Below are 17,891 nucleotides of genomic sequence, written 5' to 3'. Positions count from 1 at the left end.
GTTCCCCGCTACTGCCGCCCGCGCCGCCGCGCATCTCCCCGCCCCCTGGCGGCACCCGGACACTTACGCGCGAACACTGCAGTGTTCGGCAAAGCCGGTGTCCGGGTGCGGATGTGTCCGTAACGGACACGTTCGCTCATCCCTAATTACTAACCAATCCCAAAAACAGGGGTCTTGTTTGCTCCATTTCCATCCACTGGAAGACCACAGCTCCTACCCAATTCGACCTTAGCAAGGTTGCATCCAATGGAGTGCTGACGGAACTAGTCAAGCTGCAGTCCTCAGGTGAATGGAAGTGAGGCAAATGGGATGGGTGAAAACTTGGAAAAATATTTAGTAACCAGAATACCCCTTTAAGGGTATGTATGAAATAACACTACTGTATATCTCACCTTGGACAGTGTGAAGTTGGAGCTTGAAATGGACATAATTGTTCTACCGTTGTCTCACATGTCACAGCCTGAACTACATAAACAATATATAAACAAATTATATATATATATTCATTGTACTGTACTTATTTTGTTTAATTGAACACAACATTGGTTCACTTCACACCAAATGAAGATACTCACATGATACTTTAGAGATGGTAAAGGAATTCGCAGATTGATATTTGCTGGTGGAAGAAGAAATTCAGAAATTTAGAATTTACAGATATTTTCCAGGACAAAGATTATTTTACTGTTGGTGCAGCAAATGATGGCAAAACAAACTAGAAATACAACTGTGGCATTGTACATGGAAGACCATAGTAGAAGTGAAACTTAGTTCCTCAGATGTATCCTGCTCATTCATTTATTTCTAGGCTCAACCCTTTCCAATCCATTGTCTGATGTCTGAAGACATTCTGATTGAAGTCTGTACAGCTCCGATGTCAGAAGACGTCCGGCAGGGTATTCCTACTGTATATTACTGGCCGCTCTGTTGTCGAGGGGCCTCTCCAGTATGTACCATACCGCAGTACTGGCTCTAGCCAGCTGACGGCGCCATTGTATAATGGCAGAATGAGAAAGCCCCCTAGGAAACTCTGAATCCAATATTGGATTGCAAAGGGTTAATGTCTCTTTAACTTCCTCCACACAGTTCAAAACATCTTATGACAGGAGGAACTTGAGGTCCCTGGACATCAATGCAAACCTGTTAAGGGCACTCGTACACTGTCAGTTGTAGCAGCCATTAGGGCTTGGGAATTCGAGCCAACTGCTCTGCTAAACTTCCAAGTCCAAGTGTAGTCTGTCAATTTGAATTAAATTGTGTTATCAGCACTCATGTAATAGCCTCCTGACAGGGCCACTCATCTAGCAGGTGCCATTGAAGATACGGTTGTCTGCTTAAGGAGCCAGAGGTATTTCTGGTACCTGAGTCCAGGTGCCCTTCTTACTTTTGCACTCCCAACAGTTACTCTTCGAAATCTAATCACACACATTTTTTGTGGCTCAAACCTCTTCAAATATTAGGCACAGCTTCTGGGGTAAATTATATACACAAATCTCCTCGGCTGGAGCAGCCCCATCCCTTCCCAATAATCCCCACCCACTTTTCTTAAAACTGGCATGAGTAGCATCAATTTTGTAAAGTCATACATTTTTTGCACAGGTAGGGCTTGCGACAAAATTTGCAATTTTTTTTTCCACCATTTTTAGCATGATAAATCCCCCATGTTAAACCACCCTTATATGAAAATCCTTGTCAGACTAATTTCTAACGCCATCATATTGTAGAAAGGTTGGACTAACTTGGAAATCATTTGCCATTACAGTATAGCCAATGGATGAACAAAAATGCCTAAAATCATCCATAAAGCCCAATTCTTGGTCTCCTGGACAGCAGCACCATGGATTCCTACTGAAATCATTTCCTTATAAGCCAGTCACATTTATAGATAAAGTTACTATAATGTTCTTAAATTTCAAAAAAGTTACTTACTTTATAGGAGTATGCCAGACGTGAACAAAAACATAGACTACATGCTTATTGGTAGGTGGAAACATTTGTAGGGGAACTCACCCAATTGACTGGACTCCATTCCTGTAAGATTTTATAAAGTAATTTCTTCTCCCTTGTCGTGTAACGTCCACCCATCCACCTTCATTATCCATTACACCAGCATGTATGGCTGCTCTACAAATACTTGATTGCTGGTAATTAAAAGGATATTCTCAGTCAACTTTGCCATACAATATGTTAATATCTGTGTTTTACATTTTATTTCAACCCCCTAACTTAGCCTTTTTTATCCATTAAAGCAATATCATTTTGCTGTACAGTTTGACCCATAGGTAGTGTTGATCGAACCAAACCAGTTGAGCCCCTGGTTCAGGTTAAACTTTGCTAAAAGTTCAGTTTACAGAGAGAATGAATTTTGGATGGTTCATCCTGACTAAGCCCACTTAGAAGGTGGTTGTGGTCCTCCTGTGGCTCAGTGCTTAGCATTGTCACCTAGGACTCCTAGGTTCAAATCTGACCAAGGACAACACCTGCATAGAGTTTGTATACTCTCCCTGCGTTATACACCAGTCTTTAGGAGTACTCCTGAAATTATGGTTTGGTTCAGATTAACTCAGACCAAAGTAATCTTTTTGGTGAATTTCAGTGAACTGGCCAAACTGAATTTTTCAAAGTTCGCTCTACACTGTCCAGAAGTGAAACATCAAAATCCCTAGCCCCTACATAAAATCTAATTTGTGCAAGTTTATAAAAGTCCCATAATATTCACAGGACAACACTTCAGATGGGAGAACTCATTTTCTTTCTTATAAAGCTTGGGCAGACAAGCAGCAAACCCTTCAAAATGTGTAAAGTATGTAAACCAATACAAGAGGGCTCCATTTTGATATTTGCTTAAGTGCTCTCTTCCCCATGTACACCTCTACTAGTTTACATACTTTGTGTTAAAAAATAGAATAAGGGGAATAATAAAGCAATGTACTTTCACGCAGAAACTAAGTCTTACAGTGTATGGGCTTAGTCACATGGGTGTTTTTTCGAACGATTTGCTGTGCGCATAACGGATGCACTCAAAAAAAAATCGCGTGACAGAGGCCGGCATTACGGCGGAAAAACGCTGCTAGCAGTGTTTATCCACGCAAAGGGCTCGGTCACACGGGCGTAGGTACGCTGAAAAAGAGCTGTATTACAGCTGTGGCAGAGGAGAACGATGTTTTCCCGGTAAACTCAATGGAGCCGACAATACAACTGGCTCCATTGAAAGCAATGGACTGCCGCCAAGCGCTGTATTAATTTTCGGGGAAGGGCTTCAAATATAAGCCCTTCCCTGAAAACCATCCTTAAAAAAAGAGTTTAAAAAAAAAGAAATCAATACTCACCTCTCTGCAGCTGCCGGGGCTCAGCCGAGTCCAGCCAGCTCTTCTCCTGAACTGCTTTCAGTAGAATTCAGCAGGCGGGGATTTAAAATATACAGACACGGATTGCAAACACATCTGCAAATGGCGCAAAAAAATACCCGTGTGACTAAGCCCTAACTGAAAGACAGCAAGGTTGGTAGCACTTTACTTAGGAGCGTGATGCATAGTCCAGAAATCACACCATCAATCACTTGAATATTAGACCATAGTAGAAAATTGCACAGCGCACACAGAGCAAAGTTTAAAAAATTATTTGTAGGGTGTATTAAAGCACTTCCAGATGTACACAGAGTAATGTTTTAGGTCTGAGCCCTTTATCATATGAATAATCTCAAGAAATCCCGGGTGTTCGGAAGGGACATAAATGGTACAAGCAGATGTGATAGTGTAATGGCCCACAGTTGGGGTGTCTTTAGGGTAGGTGTATGTCTGTCTTGTGCAAACTGTTTTATGTATATATGTTCTATGTGAAGTGGTGTTGTGTCAAGTCAGCCCCACCTAACTTGTCAGTCGTGTGTTGTCTCGTGAGAAGTTAGGAGTAGTGGGAAGGAGGAGTCTAGAGGGGAGAAGAATGAAGAGTGTGCAGAGATGTAGTCGGTGAAGGAGGATGTGAGCCTCTTGCTGGCACTTTTGCTTCTGCCATGGGGCTGTCTCAGTGAGATATTTCCTTTGAGATGGACTGAAGCTCAGAGTAATAACTTCCAGCGGGACCATCTGGGAAGAGTAGCTAACGAGCAAGGAAAGGCAGGAATTGTGTGAAAACCACAGTGTCAGGAGTGTACCACCAGGGTTCATCTAATCAGATAACTTGGACTGAAGACACCTAGAATCGGGAAGGAAAGTGCCTCCTAGAAGAACACGTGTGTGTGTAACGGAGATGAATCAGAAGGAAGCCTGCTAGAAGTGTTGTGTCTGAACTGTCAACTTGTTGTGTTCTTAGAAAATCAAAGCTGGATTCAGTGAGTAAAGTAAACTATGTACTTCTGGTTTTGAAAACTATTTTTGTTTGTGGACTCCTTTATTTAACGACAAGCAACAGTCTACTGAAAAAAGGTACTGACGTCATTTGATAACACTGTTAGGACTAATTTCCATCGCTTGCATCTACCTGTTCTATTTGCACTGTGCGCGACAAAGCTAGGCCCTTTGCAGCCATTGTTGGGGAGAGATCACAGTGCCACCCATGACGACCATCTTGAAAACTTCTGTGGTTTCCTCCGCAACGGCTCACCTCTGTTCGGCTGCAGTAATATTGAACACCTTTATGCACTGGGAGCATGCATTCTAGCACGACCGTTGATTCCTATTTACTGGTCTAGTCACCAGGAGGCACTGGAGAGAAGTGTTCAACCATCAAATCTGCTCATGCTATTTATGTTCCTTCCTAATGCTGGAGGTTTTTGAGATTGTACTCCTGTCACTGCAAAGGTTGTCTGTCAGGAATTCCTTGGTGTGTCACTGCAGAAATTGCCTTAGGAGTTGTTTGTTTGGAATACCTCCGTATGTTATGTCCCCCTCTTCTCTTCCATGCTTCAATATCTCCTGTGGTATATAGACTGAATGGCTGACAGGGAGGAATTTCCCCCAGCCAGTCAATCAGCAATAAGGGATGTATATTTATTCTGGCCCGCCCTCACATGGATGCCTGTTATTTTCCTGTCTGCATGTATTCTGTATGGGTTCTAGGCTAAACATAGACAGCAGTAGAAAAACGGGCAAAGTCACATCTTGTTTAAGCCATCCATCCGATAGTGTCTGGAAGGTTGAGTTTTCTTGTTTGTTCCACCTTTCTAATGGTGGTCGGATGCTTGAATCTAGTTCTGTTTGTTTCCTCCATCTGATGGTTAATCTGAGGTATATGTTCTGTTTGAATCCCCTTTGTCCAATAGTGTGTGAACACCCGAATCCTCTCCGTCCGTTGGTGCATGCCTAAATACTGTTCATCTGTTGGTGTGTAGACCACTTAATCCCTTTGTCTTTGTCTTTGCAGATGCCTGAACCATGTCCTATTTGCTCTGTCTGGCGTGGCTGTGGGCTCCTGTCTGTCATGTGCTTTTCCCCCAACCCTATTGGCATTTCCAACAGCTGTATGTCCTTCCTTATCCTCCATCTAGGGACAAGCTAAGTTATATAGGTTTGTGACATGGGGGGGGGGGGGGGGGCATTACTATCAGGATGATCCCCCTACTTTTAGGCATGGTCCTTCAAGCCAATGTTGGTTAGGGATAGCATTTCCATTCCTGTGTTTTGGTATAACACTTGTTTTGATGATGTTATAAGTTCATATGTATGTAAGCATGTTGGTCCATTGTGGTCATTATCACTTCAGGGTTAGAGGTGTTGGTGGCATCCATGGATGCCACCATAGCTGCACCTTACATGAACATAACTTGCAAAATAGAGTACTCACGCCCGACATGTCTCACTTTGTGTATCTGGAAGTGCTTTAATTAAACTACCAAGTATTTTTGCATACTTCTGCTCTCAGTATGTGCTGCCCAATTTTCTAGTTTACTGTGTAACTGAACCCTTGCCAAACTAACGTATTTTTTGGACTAAAAGACACACCCCAGGTTTAAACAACAGAAAACAATTCATACTAATTTAAAAATACGCTATGGTGTTTAGCACTGAACTCGTCCCCTAGTAGGTCTATGACATGTAGTCACATGACTTCTAGGTATTTGCAGGAATAGGATGATATGTCAACAGCTGAAAAAAATCTATTTATGGAAGGAGACTACTAAATGAGAATGGGGTTATCCAAATGTGGAAACCCTCCAACAACCTCCAGTGGCTATTTACTATAGGAAAACGGACAAGAAGTTTGTCTTATACAAGGAAAACAAGCATTTTACGTTTTAGGCTGGATTTACACAGGAGTATATAGGCAGTGCTTTCACACCCGGACGATATACGCTGCCCCTCTGATGCATTGTAAACTAATGCACATGAGCGTATTTCCATGGGGTAAAAGCACCCGGCAGGCCAAGATAGTGCCTTTTGGCTGGGCGCTTTTACACCGCTGGTGGCTGCATAGACTCCTATGAAGCCTATGACAGCTTCCGGAGAAGGGAGGTGGGAGGGAGCTTAGCAGCAAGACTGCTAAACTCCCACACCCTCCCTTGCTCCTCTTCGCCCCTTGCCGACTGTTTGCAATGGGGGAGGGGGGCTAAGCTCCGCCCCCTTCCATTGCTGGCTGCAGCAAGGGGCGGAGAGGGAGCAGGAACTTAGCACACTTGCTCTTGCTCTATTCAGCTTCCTTCCCTTGCAGAGAGACAGCGAGGGGGAAGGAAGGGGAGAGACAGTTTAGCAGAACTAAGTTGTCTGCCTCAGCCCAGTGGCATTGCGGGCTAGGCGCCCTTGCTGTCTTAATTTAGATTTGTGCGACCATTCATACGTTTTTACGGTGCCAGTGGGCGCATGTAAAGATGCCAATCGCCATGTGAATAAGCCTTTAGCTTAGGTCTACCTAATATACAGCAGAAAAAGAAAAAAAAATCCACCCTGAAATCTGGATTAAATTTTATTGAAGATTCTCTGCAAAATATGTATGCGTTATATGCAGACTTTGCTGCAGTTTTTACTCTGCTCACTGAAAGTTATGAAATCTGCAATAATTCATTCACTAAAGAAATTGACATTCTGTAGATTTAGGATCTGGACGTCAATTTCTGTATGGATTCCCTGATGATTTTTTTATGCTGTGTGTGGAGGAGATTGAAATCTCATCCACTTTGCTGCTATTGTAGTACATTGTAGATTTTCTGCATGGAAACCCATTGTGGAAAATCAGCAGCACATTCATCCTGTGTAGGTAGATATACACTTAGATATCCAGTTTCATAACTGCACCTGTCATTGGACATACAAGACACTTATAGACATGCAGCTGACCGTAGACTTGAGGACATTTTTTTGGCCAAGACAGACATTTTCAACTGTCTCCTCTATTTATCCACCACTGACCACATTCTGGTTTGAGTTAATGAGAAAAAAACATAGGTGTACATCGCCTTAAAAAAAATATTATGAATGTTAAGCTTTATTTGCATAAAACTGGCCAACTTTGGAAAGTTGTGCTGTAAGGCGTCACAGCCCGATAGATTAAATGTTTGTACTTTAATATGGATTGTTTTTTAAAAAAGAGATACTTACCATTTCATAAAATACACTTCCAATTACTTTGGAATTGCTCTCCAAACACCCAGCCGAGCATTCATATCTAAAAATACAAATGTAGACTGTAGTATAAAAAATGAGGCAATGTACCAAAACATGTACATTTTTTAGTTTTTTTTTTTTTTTTTTTTAAATTTAATTTCTCACTAGACATCTCGTAGGCTTGACCAATATTTGAAGCACTATAGTACCTGCATAGATAAATACAAATTTGCCCACAGCAAATAGCAGCATAAATTGAATTCAGCTAAGGGTTTGTTCACACTAGCCTATTTTCCACCGGCCCAGATTTACTAAAAACAGAAATCAGAAAACGAAAGCAAAACTGAGAGAATTTCTTCAATTTTTTGGGCAGATTTATAAAACTGATCAATCAAAAAACTAATTACAGGCTTGACACTTTAGTTTGTTTTTCAGCATTTAAAACAAATCCATTTTCTCGTACAGCCCGCTTGACATGAGATGGTTTGTTGCGTGCTGGTGTGGTTTTTTCTTCAATAAAATGTGGCTCAGTGGCAGCGGCGTAACTTGAAGCTCTCGGGCCCCGATGCAAAATCTGTAACAGGGTCCACAACTATAATGCTTTACTTATAGTACTGGGCTCCCTATATGGAGAAGAGAGGCCTTATGGGCCCTCTAAGGCTCCTGGGCCCGGGTGCAACCACATCCCCTGCATCCTCTATAGTTACGCCCCTGCTCAGTGGTCAACACTGTTGCCTTGCAATGCTGAGGTCCTAGGTTTAAACTTCATCAGGGGAAACATTAACTTTGAAAAACTCCATACAGATGTCAGCCTTGATCAGATTTGAACCTACAACTCCAGCACTGCAAGGCACCAGTTCAAATCTAGGTTCAAATCTGACCAAGTCGGACATCTGTATGGAGTTTTTCAAAGTTGATGTCGCTCTTGATGGGATTAGGACCTCAGTATTGCAAGGCAACAGTGCTAACCACTGAGCCACATTCATTGAACTGGAAATGAAAAAATAATAGCTTTGCCGTTCTATCAGTCTCCCATTGACTACAACGCAATAAAGAAAGGATCCGTCTGTGTTCAGCTTCCTTAACTGGAAATGAAAGCACAGCAGTCTACACTTTTATTCCAGTGTATAAAAATGGAATGGAGACGGAAAATACAGTCATGGACTGAAGACCTTCCATTTTAATACATTTCTATAGGCTGGAAAATGGAAACATTTCCTTTCCGTTTTACTGTTCCTATGATGGCACAGCAGAACGGAAATGCAAACACTAATGTGAACTTAGCCTAAAAAACTGAATATTTTATACGTTTTACATAAAAGAAAGAGAACACATCTTTCCTGTATCACGGAATACGAATCAAGTATCTGGTTGTTGTATTATAACAAACTAACAGAAAATGCTGTCAGCTTTGTAATTTGGGTTTATGCTGTTGGTGCCAAAGTAAACCACATCCCAAAGTAAAGGTTGTCAGATATCAGAAAAATATATAGAAAATGGAGATCAGATACTTTATAATTGTAGATCGTGCTGGGATAGTTTTTAATTTTGACCCACTGTCTTTTCTGCTACCTTCCCAACTTCCAACTTTTTCCATATTGCCCAATTACAAATACCTATTCATACACACACTGAGAGAGAACTGCATTAGGAACACCTACTCAATAACGGGTTCGCCCACCTTTTTGGCCGACCAAGGGTTTCAGACATTGGGGAAGAGATTCACAACCACTCCCTAGTCTCCCTAGTGATCTGAGCTGATGGCATTGGGTGTTGTTCTGTTATAAGATGGCACTGTGGTCAGGAAAGATTTCCTAAGGATATAGGTGCAGTCGGTCAGTTAACAGGTCCCTGTAGTGTTCACCATTCAATGATTGTGGTATGATGACAACGGTTCTAGGGCATGCCTGAAAAATGCTCCCCAGACCATGACAATGACACCGCCGGCCTGTTGAACACCAACAATGCATCCATGGGATATGGCTGCATGCTGTTTACTCTAGATGTGGACCTAGCCATCTGAATCATTCTGCAGGAAATGGGACTTGTCACTCCAGATGACCTTTGATGTGTCCAAGGTCCATTGAGGTCTTCCCTGCGCCCATGCTAGGTGTTGGTAATGATGCAGGTCCTTAGGGGCACCCTTATCAGTCTTCAGCTATAGCACCCCAGTCGACACAAAGTACACTGCATTGCCATTGTGGAAATTTGTCTAACTTCTCCATTGTTGCACGGCTATATCAGTTGGTGGCACATCGTTGCTGAGACACCAGATGCGCCATCCGATGCTCACCTCTACAAACACTACCACTTGATCGATCACAAGATGTCAGCAGTTCCTAATGCAGTGATCGTTCAGTGTAATTTCTACCAATATATACAGTACACTACTAGTAATTCTGTTATTCAGCCACTACCAATCATGCTCAGGACTTGCAAAGATCAATCATTAAGAAGTCTGAAGGACTCCCTTATCAAAGATGTCAATGGGTTTTCAAACTTTCTCTGGAACCGTTAACCCACTAACTGTTAATCAAGACCGGTTTTACATCTGTGTGAGAGCCTCCTGGCTGGAGGTTGCATTGCAGATGTTTTTCTTTCGTCCTAAAACTAGGCAGCTAGGCGCAAAGTAGGCAGACCGCATCATAGTGAATGGGGTCCTCCTGGCTGTCTTCAGTTCTTTCCACAGATGGAACCATTTGGCCAAGGAGATTACCCTTTCCTGCTTCCTGAACAGAGCAGGAAAGCAGAATCTGCAGTGCAGGCGTGAAAGCACCCTAAGACATACAAGTGTAAAAAATATATATACACAATAGTAAATGTTATAGAACGTTAGCTCAGTCTATCAAACTTAAAATTATGTAATAAATCAACACCACTATTAATGTAGTAGTCAAAAACGCTATCTTTTCTCCTTAGGGAGAGCAACTATATTATAAACTAAGTGAGGAGACTCAAATGGCCACGCAAGCTCCTCTGGGTAATATGCAAATAAGGGAGATGGAATAAATCCTCCACAGTGCCACCTATTGAAAGGCGGCATTCATTCCCCGTCCCAGGCCTCTCACTAGCAAAGCCAGACCCCTACTTTACACTGATGAGGGGCAAAAACCCTAAAACAGCTGTATGTACATGGAGTCTGGCTTTGCTTTTATTTCCCGGTCATTGTAACAAGGCTTGTATAAAAAGTCTGACTTTGGCTTGAAGGAATGCTGCCTTTCAATAGGTGGCACTGTGGAGGATTTATTCCATCTCCCTTATTTGTAGTAGTCAAGGCTCATTTTGCTTTCCATTCTCCTATCCTGTCATGGGAACAGGAAAACGGAAAGCAGCATTTGTCTTATGATGGAACTGAATCTCACGAGATGGACCTCATTGGCTATGATGGGTTCTGTACAGCTCAGGTCATGCCTTTGGGCATCTTCCTGGTCAGAAGAAATACAGCAAGCTGCACTACATCATCCAGTCTTTAGGACAGATCTGCTGCCGAGGCCCCAAGCAGAGCCTCGAGCGTATATGTGAACGAGAGCTTACACCTTTGTATTTACATAACCAGAAACATTTCAGTTACTTAATAAGTAATTCTCCCTGGCAGGTCTTTAATTACCTGTTGCATGTTGTCCCTTTACATTGATCCCTCAATCGGACTTCACAAGATACGATCTGAGCTGCAAATTTACATAAAAAATATAATGTTGTAAACAGTTAAATGACGATACCAAATGCAACCACCACTCATTTTTACTTAGTTTGCACCTTGTAAAGTTATTATCAAGAAAGTCCATGTCTATAAAGTGGAGGAAGCTATTTAGAATTAATGTTTTGATTAAAAATTATGAAATTATGCAATTATGATTGTTTAAAGGGAATGTGCAAAGTACAAAACCCGTCTTCATATGTCCTATTAGGGCACATGAATATCATAGAGTGAGGTTCCCTCCTTAGGAACTACCCCCTATGTCTGTAATGGGAGTCGCTCTGCAAGGGCGGACTTTGTGCCATCCTTGTACTTCAGGATGGCCATTCATCTGAATTGCTGTCATATAATACTACTTGACAGTGGAAATGCTTGGTTGTCACAGCTTCCCCCGACAAAATCAGCTTGAAGCAGGACATGGTGCAATCAACAGTCTGTCCTTAGCCCCATGTTCTGAAAAGGGGTTGTGACTAGAGATGAGCGAGTATACTCGCTAAGGCACATTACTCGAGCGAGTAGTGCCTTAGCCGAGTATCTCCCCGCTCGTCTATAAAGAGTCGGGGGCCGGAGCGGGTGACAGGTGAGTTGCGGGGGGGGGGGGGGGGGGGGGAAAGAGGGAAGGACAACAATTTGCAACAGACCTTCTGGAGTAACATTAGGCTGCTTAACTCACACATTTGTTCTGTACTGATCACTTCATTTGTATTATAGCTGTCAGTCCTAGTGGAACTTGTCGGAGAATGAGTCCTCGCTCTACTCTGTGAAGTTGTATCAAGTGCCTTTGAACGTTGCCTCTCAATTTCATTGGTTTCCTCTTCAGGCTCAGGAATAGGATAGTGAAAATCTGAACCATCTGTTGAAGGATAAACAAATATGTGGATACGCACAAGACACAACATATACCTACATTATATATAAAGCATATACACAATATTGGTTAGGGCTATATCCCACTTCATAGTGTATTTTAAAGAGGCGTTATAGCTGAGGTTGCGTGAAGAAATGTATGTTGGGAATGAGCCCAGAAATACATTCTACACACTCAAGTGACCTTGTTTGATCTCTAGGAACAAGCATGGCCAGACCAGTAATAAGCATCTTCCCTACACGACTGCCAACTGTGTAAATCTCAACCTAATTACTAGTTGTGGTTTAAAAAAAGAAGACTCTGGTTCACTGGAGACTGAGGTGAGACCACCAAACTATTTCTCCAGGGGACATCAAGATGGCCATTAATCCTCGTGTCAGGAGCCATGACTCCTGTGCTGAAAGGTCTTACAAAATATGGATTATTCTGTATGAAGACCCAGAAATACCAGATACATGGCCCTTTCACAGCAATAGGTAAATATTATTAACCATGACGAAGTGCCAAGCGAGCTCGACAAACAATACCTTACAGGTTATTTTTATATTTTGCATATTCAATGAAGCGATTCACATATTATTTGTGTTTTTGAACATAAAACAAATGGTAATTCATCATAAAGTGAAGCATCAGATTTCATGATATTACAAAATTATTGAAATTTAGGTAAGAAATCTGCAGAATTGGTGGTGTGATATATACTGGCATGCCAAAAGTTATGGTTTAGCAGTATATAAATGGATTATGAAATATGATCTATAAAGATAGTGTGTAGAGTTGCTAGAACCCCATACCAATGTGTCAATATTTTATAATTAGTGTCTTGGGATTTACAAGAGATCAATATTTTAGGACATAGAATAAAAGATTTTATTCACTGAGGTCTTACCTACATATGTTACGATTTGGGAGAATCACCTTCACAAAGGAATAGAGTATAAAATTGTATATAAAATCGAGGTAACTGTAGGTGGGGGGCGGGCAGAAAGGAGACTCAGCATTTCAAATGGAGTTAGGGCTCAGTCAGACAGACAAGCGTTGTTTTTGGGAGCTCAAAAAGAGCGCTTCTAAAAGAACCAATGGGTTCCCATAGAAGCGCTCACATGAGAGAATGTAGTAGCACAAAACAGCGTGCACCTAACATTGGCTATCTATGGTGCGCACAGTGCAGGAGTTTCCATTGACTCCAATGGGAGCAGGAGTTAATGGAAACTCCTGCGCTCGGAATAGATTCACCGCAGCTTACAGCGGGGCATTTAAAAGGTGCTGCCCAGAAGCACATTTTAAATGTCCCGCTATAAACTCCTGTTAGTCCCCCTGGGGATGAGGGGACTCCCCGAGGGTTCCATTAATCCCCGCAGGGACTAACAGGAATTTACAATGGGACATTTAAAATGTGCTTCTAGGCAGTACCTTTTAAATGCCATGCTGTAAGCTACGGGGTATCCTCCTGCCCCACTGCTGGGCAATTCCCAAGCAATGGGGGCAGTAGGGGACTCCTTTCCCCTCTATCCCCAAGGGATTTCCCTATAGCGGGGAGAGAGAAGGGGATGGGGTTACAGGGTTTTCTCTGAGAGCATGGTAGGAGGGGTTGGACTAGAGGGATCTCCTCCCTAGCCCTACCACTCTATGGTTTGCTATGGGAATCCCTCTATCCCCTCCCCCTCTATCTATGCTATGGGGATATCCCTTTGGGGATCCCCATAGTGGGGAAAGAGAGAACAGGACTATGGATTTCCCCATAGCAGGATGAGAGAGTGAAGCTATGGGGGATTAACCCATAGCCCCGCTTTGTCTCTCCTTGCTATGGGAAAATCCTCCTTAGCTTTGCTCTCTCTCACTGCTATGGGGAAATCCCCCATAGCTCCACTCTCTCCCTGCTATGGGGAAATCCCGAAGCCCTGCAGAGCTTCTTCACCTTTTCCTCCTGGAGCAGCTGCACGTCTCCAAAATCAAGACTGATTGGTGGTAACCCGATCATAAGTTATTATTTTGTGCTGTCCTGAATTGCAGAAGCTGTATTACAGTTCAGATCTACATTTACAACTCTACTGGTTGGTGTTGGAGACAGTCAACAACAAGGTCGCTTAACACATCCCTAGAAGTATAGCAGAGATCTTACAATGCAGCAGGATAGTAATTGTTCTCTACATCAAGTATTCTACACACCACAGAATAATCAAAGTAAGCTCTAAATGGACACAGATTCAGCTAATACATGTTTAGCTCTGGTGTCCGGATAATTGTGAATGCAGCTCTGGGCTAAAATAGAAGCCGTAACTAAAGATTATCTACTGTATATGCAGACTGTAAAGGGGTGTTTGAAAGTGAATTTGTTTTTAATATTGCAAATAAATCATGGAAGGATTATACTTTGCAAGACACACTCCTACGAGCTCTCGAAATAAGGTGTACTGTACCTCGGAAACAGAGATTATTCCTGCAACCTCCTCCATAGCTGGGTGGGCAAGCTGAACAAGGACGGCCATGTTTATAGGGAGCATGGCCCCACCAATTTCCCCTTTGAAAATAAATAATACCATTAATTACCTTTAATTACTTACTAAAATGATATGTTGACAATTGTTATAGTGTGTGTTCCCCTCTCTAAGATAAATGTAAGTTTTTCAGGCTTTTAAAAGGGTGAAAAAGAAACAATATGATAAACTTTGTATTAACACTTAATAAAATAGTACAAAATGACAATTAGTTGGACTTACTTTGGGGAGTAATTGCACACTAGATAGATCGCTTTTGGCCATATTTGCCCCCAAACATTCATGTTATGACACAGGTTTAAAGCACAACCAATCCTGTTGCTTGTTGCCCAAACCACCTAAACAGAAAACACAAAATGTCAAGACCAATAATATAGTATGCAGGGGCGTAACTATAGAGGGTGCAGGGGATGCGGTTGCACCCGGGCCCAGGAGCCTTAGGGGGCCCATAAGGTCTCTCTTCTCCATACAGGGAGCCCAGTACTATGAATAAAGCATTATAGTTGGAGGCCCTGTTACAGGTTTTGCTTTGGGGCCCAGAAGCTTCAAGTTATGTCTCTGTGCAGCATGGTTTAGGTATGGGTACAGGTACAGATACAGAAAGAGTGAAGGCCCCAGCTCACGTTTTGCATCAGGGCCCCAGAGCCTTTAGTTACGCCCCTGATAGTATGCAAAGGAAGTCATTTTAAATGTCTCATTTACAGTCATCTTGGAACACAGGCTAAAGCTCTTGTTTTTAGATGTATAGTATGACACTCGAGAATATAGCATAAAAGTTGATCTTATAGAAGTTAAAGCGAACCTCTGGTTGCAGGAAAAAAAAATTCTATCTAGGGACAGGAGGAGGAGGGGTTATATTTCCTGCTGCTGTTCTCTGGGATGGCCCTCCGATCCACAGTTTTGGCCCCGGTTTTCGAACAACCAAGATGCCTGCAGCAATTTTCTAACTACCTAGTGCACACTTGTCGCCGATTGGCCTCTGCTGATCACATGAGCAGCTCTGCCCAGTCAGAGAGCAGGTGTACTATACCAGTATCCTATCAATGCACTGTGTGGGTTAGGTAGTCTGAAGCTTGCATCGGCCAGCTTCGAGGGCCAAAAACACTACTAGGAATGATCAGATTGGAGGGCCAACATAGAAAAGCAACTGAAGGTAATATAACCCCCTCTCCCTCCAATCGCCGGACAGAATTTTGCCTCATAACTGGAGGGTCATTTTAAATACAACTAGAGTGCGGATTTTGGTGCATGCCGTTGGATGCGCATTTTGACACAGATAGATAGCAGATTTCATCCTTTCAATTAAAAAAAAAATCTGCTGCTCATCTGCGTCAAAATCTGCAATAATAATGCGGACATTGACAACGGTTTTGATGCACAATTTGATGTGGATTTTGGTGCTAATTTTCCACTGTGGAACTGTGCAACATGTAAATGTACCCTTAACCCCTTGAGTGGCACGCCCGGAAATTTTCCGGGACGAGCTTCACTGCTCATAGTGACATAGCCTGGAAGATTTCCGGGCTATGTATCACTATGGGAGCTGCAGAGCACAATGCCACAAGCTGTGACAGTGTGCTCTGCCTGCACAGACCCACAGAGAACAAAGCAAGGGCTTTGAAAAACCAGCAGAAGATATTGCCGATATGCCGGCAATCTCCTGCTTTGTTTACAGGTTGCCATAGAGACCATCGGCTTGTCAGAAGCAAGCCGATGGTCTCTGTGGCAGGGAGAGCTTGGTGCTTGGCTGTCAGAGGACAGCTAGGTACCAGCTCTTACAGCAGAGATCAGAGAAAACCTCCGATCTCTGCTGTGTTAACCCTTTACATGCGGCAGTCTATGTGACTGCAGCATGTAAAGGGCTGTCACCATTGGACCCCCGGAATGTGATCAGGGGGTCCTGATGGGTCCCTGTGGAAGTCCCCTAAAGGGACAAAAAATAAATAAATAAATAAAAATTAAAAATAAAAATTAAAAAGTTAAAAAATTATTTAAAAAATAATAAAAACACTTGTCTCCCTTTACTTTGCAAAAAATCAAAAATACAATCACACATGTGGTATCCATGCGTCGTAATGACCCAGAGAAGGAAGTTAATACATTATTTAACCCCTTAATGGCATGGCCCCTTTTTTTCTTTTTTCCCCATTTCTTTTTTTCCTCCCCCCTGTTTAAAAAAATCACAACTTGTCCCGCAAAAAACAAGCCCTTATATGGCAATGTCAATGGAAAAATGAAAAAGTTATGGCTCTTGAGACGCAACTGCAAAATTAGTTGAAATTCAATGATTAGACCATTTTAAAAAACCTGCCCTGGTGGGGTGGTAGGAAACCCGCCACTCAAGGGGTTAAGGTACACACCCTGTTGAAATGGGAAATGGGAACGCTCAGTTTTAGATTTATTCATACATTTCCAGGAAGAACAACAAGAAAACTACAATATGAAGATTTCTAAGAAAGAAGGCTCCCGAATTATTATTTTTTTAAAGCCACAATTTTTACATCAGTGTTTTTATGTGCAGTCAGAAGTGGATCCAGCAAGAAGGGAAAGTATGTCTTTCCTTTATATTTCCTGTTCCTTTTGAATCCACTTCTATCCTTGGATTAAGAACAAAAACAAACTGCGGCAAAAACTGAAGGCTTTTTTCTTTTTCTATTTAAACCGGAAACTACCCTAAATCTTAGAATGAAGCAGCGTGTTTGAAACAAGATTACATACAATTGCTTGATTACAATGACTTTACCCGATGTTCTAATAAAGTGTTTTAATAAAACTTTTCCATTTACACCTGCTCTTATTATCGTCACTATCCACATTTAAACTTTGGAGGCCTGGTGAAAATGTACCCGTCTCATTCTTCCCCTTACTATAACAGATGTGTAGTGCACAGTAGAGGGAGCTTCTTGCGATAGTTTCAGTACTCATATCTGCATAGACTGGAAAGGCGATCACTCCAATATGAAGAACCATATGAACTAAGATGCATGCAGAATACACTGAAAAAGTTTGTATGCAGTGACTTAAGGGGTATTAGTCTTTAATAGCACCAATTATATAATTTCATGTCTTCATTCAATCACTTTTAATGTTTCAATGAATAAAAAAAATGTTTGAGCAATAGAGATGAGCGAGTATACTCGCTAAGGCACATTACTCGAGCGAGTAGTGCCTTAGCCGAATATCTCCCCGCTCATCTCTAAAGATACGGGGGCCGGTGGGGGAGAGTGGGGAGGAACGGAGGGGAGAGCTCTCTCTCCCTCTCCCCCCCCCCCCCCTGCTCCCCACCGCAACTCACC

General features: G+C 42.3%; 1 protein-coding gene across 1 annotated transcript in view; it reads right to left on the bottom strand.

Annotated features, from left to right (window-relative positions):
• CRISPLD1 (cysteine rich secretory protein LCCL domain containing 1) overlaps positions 1–17,891 on the bottom strand; it is a 103,866-nt gene that overhangs the window by 33,960 nt on the left and 52,015 nt on the right. The window contains exons 5-12 of the mRNA XM_066578594.1: positions 14,818–14,933; positions 14,518–14,618; positions 11,903–12,082; positions 11,140–11,200; positions 7,527–7,593; positions 2,011–2,141; positions 576–619; positions 393–465 (exon numbers count right to left, since the gene is read on the bottom strand). Of these exons, the coding sequence (XP_066434691.1) occupies positions 393–465; positions 576–619; positions 2,011–2,141; positions 7,527–7,593; positions 11,140–11,200; positions 11,903–12,082; positions 14,518–14,618; positions 14,818–14,933 (773 nt within the window). The remainder of the gene's footprint in view (positions 1–392; positions 466–575; positions 620–2,010; positions 2,142–7,526; positions 7,594–11,139; positions 11,201–11,902; positions 12,083–14,517; positions 14,619–14,817; positions 14,934–17,891) is intronic.

This window comes from Eleutherodactylus coqui, chromosome 9 (assembly GCF_035609145.1).
Source record: "Eleutherodactylus coqui strain aEleCoq1 chromosome 9, aEleCoq1.hap1, whole genome shotgun sequence".
Classification (NCBI taxonomy): Eukaryota; Metazoa; Chordata; class Amphibia; order Anura; family Eleutherodactylidae; genus Eleutherodactylus; species Eleutherodactylus coqui.
Note: the sequence above shows the minus strand (reverse complement) of the source record. Positions and strands in the feature narration are given on the sequence as shown.